Source organism: Diaphorina citri, unplaced genomic scaffold (assembly GCF_000475195.1).
Source record: "Diaphorina citri unplaced genomic scaffold, Diaci psyllid genome assembly version 1.1 scaffold1193, whole genome shotgun sequence".
Lineage (NCBI taxonomy): Eukaryota > Metazoa > Arthropoda > Insecta > Hemiptera > Psyllidae > Diaphorina > Diaphorina citri.
The window spans coordinates 2,264-4,899 of NW_007378622.1; the positions used below are offsets into that span (position 1 = coordinate 2,264).

At 43.3% G+C, this 2,636-nt stretch overlaps 1 protein-coding gene across 1 annotated transcript; it reads left to right on the top strand.

Annotated features, from left to right (window-relative positions):
* Positions 1 to 987: 987 nt before the first annotated feature.
* LOC113469686 lies at positions 988 to 1,787 on the top strand. Its single transcript, XM_026827549.1, has 2 exons — positions 988 to 1,248; positions 1,376 to 1,787. Exons 1-2 carry the CDS (start codon positions 1,038 to 1,040, stop codon positions 1,495 to 1,497), a joined length of 333 nt encoding a protein of 110 aa, XP_026683350.1. The 5' UTR covers positions 988 to 1,037; the 3' UTR covers positions 1,498 to 1,787.
* The last annotated feature ends 849 nt before the right edge of the window (positions 1,788 to 2,636 follow it).

Sequence of the window (2,636 nt, forward strand, 5' to 3'; positions counted from 1 at the left end):
CCTTATTATTATATGAATCAGATTTATTGTGATGCTACTTACAATACTCTAAAATATAAATAATATCTGGAATTACTTTGTAATGTTAATCAACGTTAAAATTGAATAATAAATTTGTAGGTAATTTACTAACCTGGTCTTTTTCTGGGCCTTCATCGAAAGAACCAACTTGGGAAGAAAACGTCTAAAAAAACTCCAAATTACGAGAAAACTCTAAATACCACTAGAAACGCACACAAAAGCACCGGCCGCGGACGAAAAAAGCCTTGAATGATAAGCGAATCTATTTTCAAACAATACGATGGTGATAAAAAGTTCTACTAGCCGGAGTCATCAAATCCACTGATAACACTGATAAAGTTGTTTAATGTTTATACTTCGCGTAAACAAACTCAAGTAGAGTTAAAGCGCCTAATAGAAAAAAATAAAAAACAAAACAAACAAACAAAATCAAATACCTATAGTTAAAGCGCCTAATAGATACAAAAAAAAAGAAAGAAAAAAACAAACAAACTCAAGTATTTTGTTTACGGGGGGCTCCTCGTCCTCGTCTGAGAGTAGCAAACATACTGGCGGTCTGGCATGTTGCATGCGTGTCAGGGAAAGGAACACGCCTACCCATATGTGTAGCGAGAGAAGTGGTTCTTAACCAAAGGTCCGTCACGCCTGGTCAGCAAGATCCTTAAAAGTGGCCCGAACTTCACGTACAAGCATGTTGCATGCGTGTCATGGAAAGGAATACGCCTACCCGAAGAGTCAAGAATCATATTGCAAACCACTTGCTTTTAGTTCAACACTTTTGAAGACTGAGGAAGTCATGGTAAAACACAAACAGCTAAAAGTAGGAATGATAATATTATCTACTAACTTATACTTTGCTACAAGAGGTAATTGTTACCTTTGAAAAAATACACAAGAAGAATTTGGCTACGATAACACAAAATCATACACAAGGACGGAAGATTTTGTCAGCAAGATCCTTAAAAGTGGTCCGAACAAATATAGTGCATCATTGCCTTCGCGTACAAGCATGTTGCATGCGTGTCATGGAAAGGAATACGCCTACCCATATGTGTAGAGAGAAGTGGTTCTTAGCCAAAGGTCCGTCGCGCCTGACCAGCAAGATCCTTAAAAGTGTCCGAACAAATATGGTGCATCATTGCCTTCGCGTACGAGCATGTTGTATGCGTGTCATGGAAAGGAATACGCCTACCCGTATGTGTAGCGAGAAGTGGTTCTTAGCCAAAGGTCTGTCGCGCCTTAGCAAACATACAAACGTCTGAGAGTAGCAAACGGTCTGGCATGTTGCATGCGTGTCAGGGAAAGAAACACGCCTACCCATATGTGTAGCGAGAGAAGTGGTTCTTAACCAAAGGTCCGTCGCGCCTGGTCAGCAAGATCCTTAAAAGTGGCCCGAACTTCACGTACAAGCATGTTGCATGCGTGTCATGGAAAGGAATACGCCTACCCGTATGTGTAGCGAGAAGTGGTTCTTAGCCAAAGGTCTGTCGCGCCTGGTGGGCGAGACAAAAGTGGTCCGAACTCCGAAATACTTCTTATGGAAGGTACAACAAAAAAGGTCTACTTGTACGGGAGAGACTCAGGAATCGAACCCGGGTCTCTCGTTTGCAGGACGAGTGCAATGACCAGATTGTTACGGGAGCTTACTACATAGGTGTACGTGCATTCGTACATACTTGTTAAGCTTATTTCAACAAATCAATATAATATACCTATCTGTCTATATCCAAAATGGTATAAAGCGGTCCGCAAAGGATTGGGTTTGGTATTCGGACTACATAGATGTACGTGCATTCGTACATAGGTACTTGTTAAACTTATTTCAACAAATCAATATAATATACCTATCTGTCTATATCCAAAATGGTATAAAGCGGTCCGCAAAGGATTGGGTTTGGTATTCGTGAACCACCACTTCACACAGGTTGAGAACTCCTGGTTTAGAGAATCGTGGAGAAATGGAAGCTCCTCGCATCTCATTATCACGGAGCTCAGGTCCAAATCAAGGCCCGTGTTTAGAATAAGTCATCAAATGGTTCTCGGGAATTTGAAGTAACGGTTCTGAGGTGAATCTTTGTTTGGTTGGATAGAAGTGTAACTGCTGTTAACCTTACCAGATGATCATTGTACCTATAACTACTAAGGGCAAAACCACAGTCACTAAAGACCTTTGCCCCACGGGGAATCAAACCCGGGTCTTCCGCTTGCAAGGCGAACGCAGTGACCACTACACCATGGGAACTGACTAGCAATATGTTAATGAAACTCACTATCATCGGAAGGCCGAATCATGGTTCGTATTCTAGAGTCAACGGGGCCGGAAAACAAACTGATGGGTTGGCCGGATGGCGGCAGTTTCCACTTTTGTCCGGCAGAGGCCGCCCTCTCGTCTTGATAGCGTTTCATGTGGGTCATCACGTGATGCATGAGAGATGCCTCCTCTGTAAGGCCGGACCGACGGGGCCAGAAAACAAACTGATGGGTTGGCCGGATGGAGGCAGTTTCCACTTTTGCCCGGCAGAGGCCGCCCTCTCGTCTTGATAGCGTTTCATGTGGGTCATCACGTGATGCATGAGAGATGCCTCCTCTGTAAGGCCGGACCACATGGTTGAGTC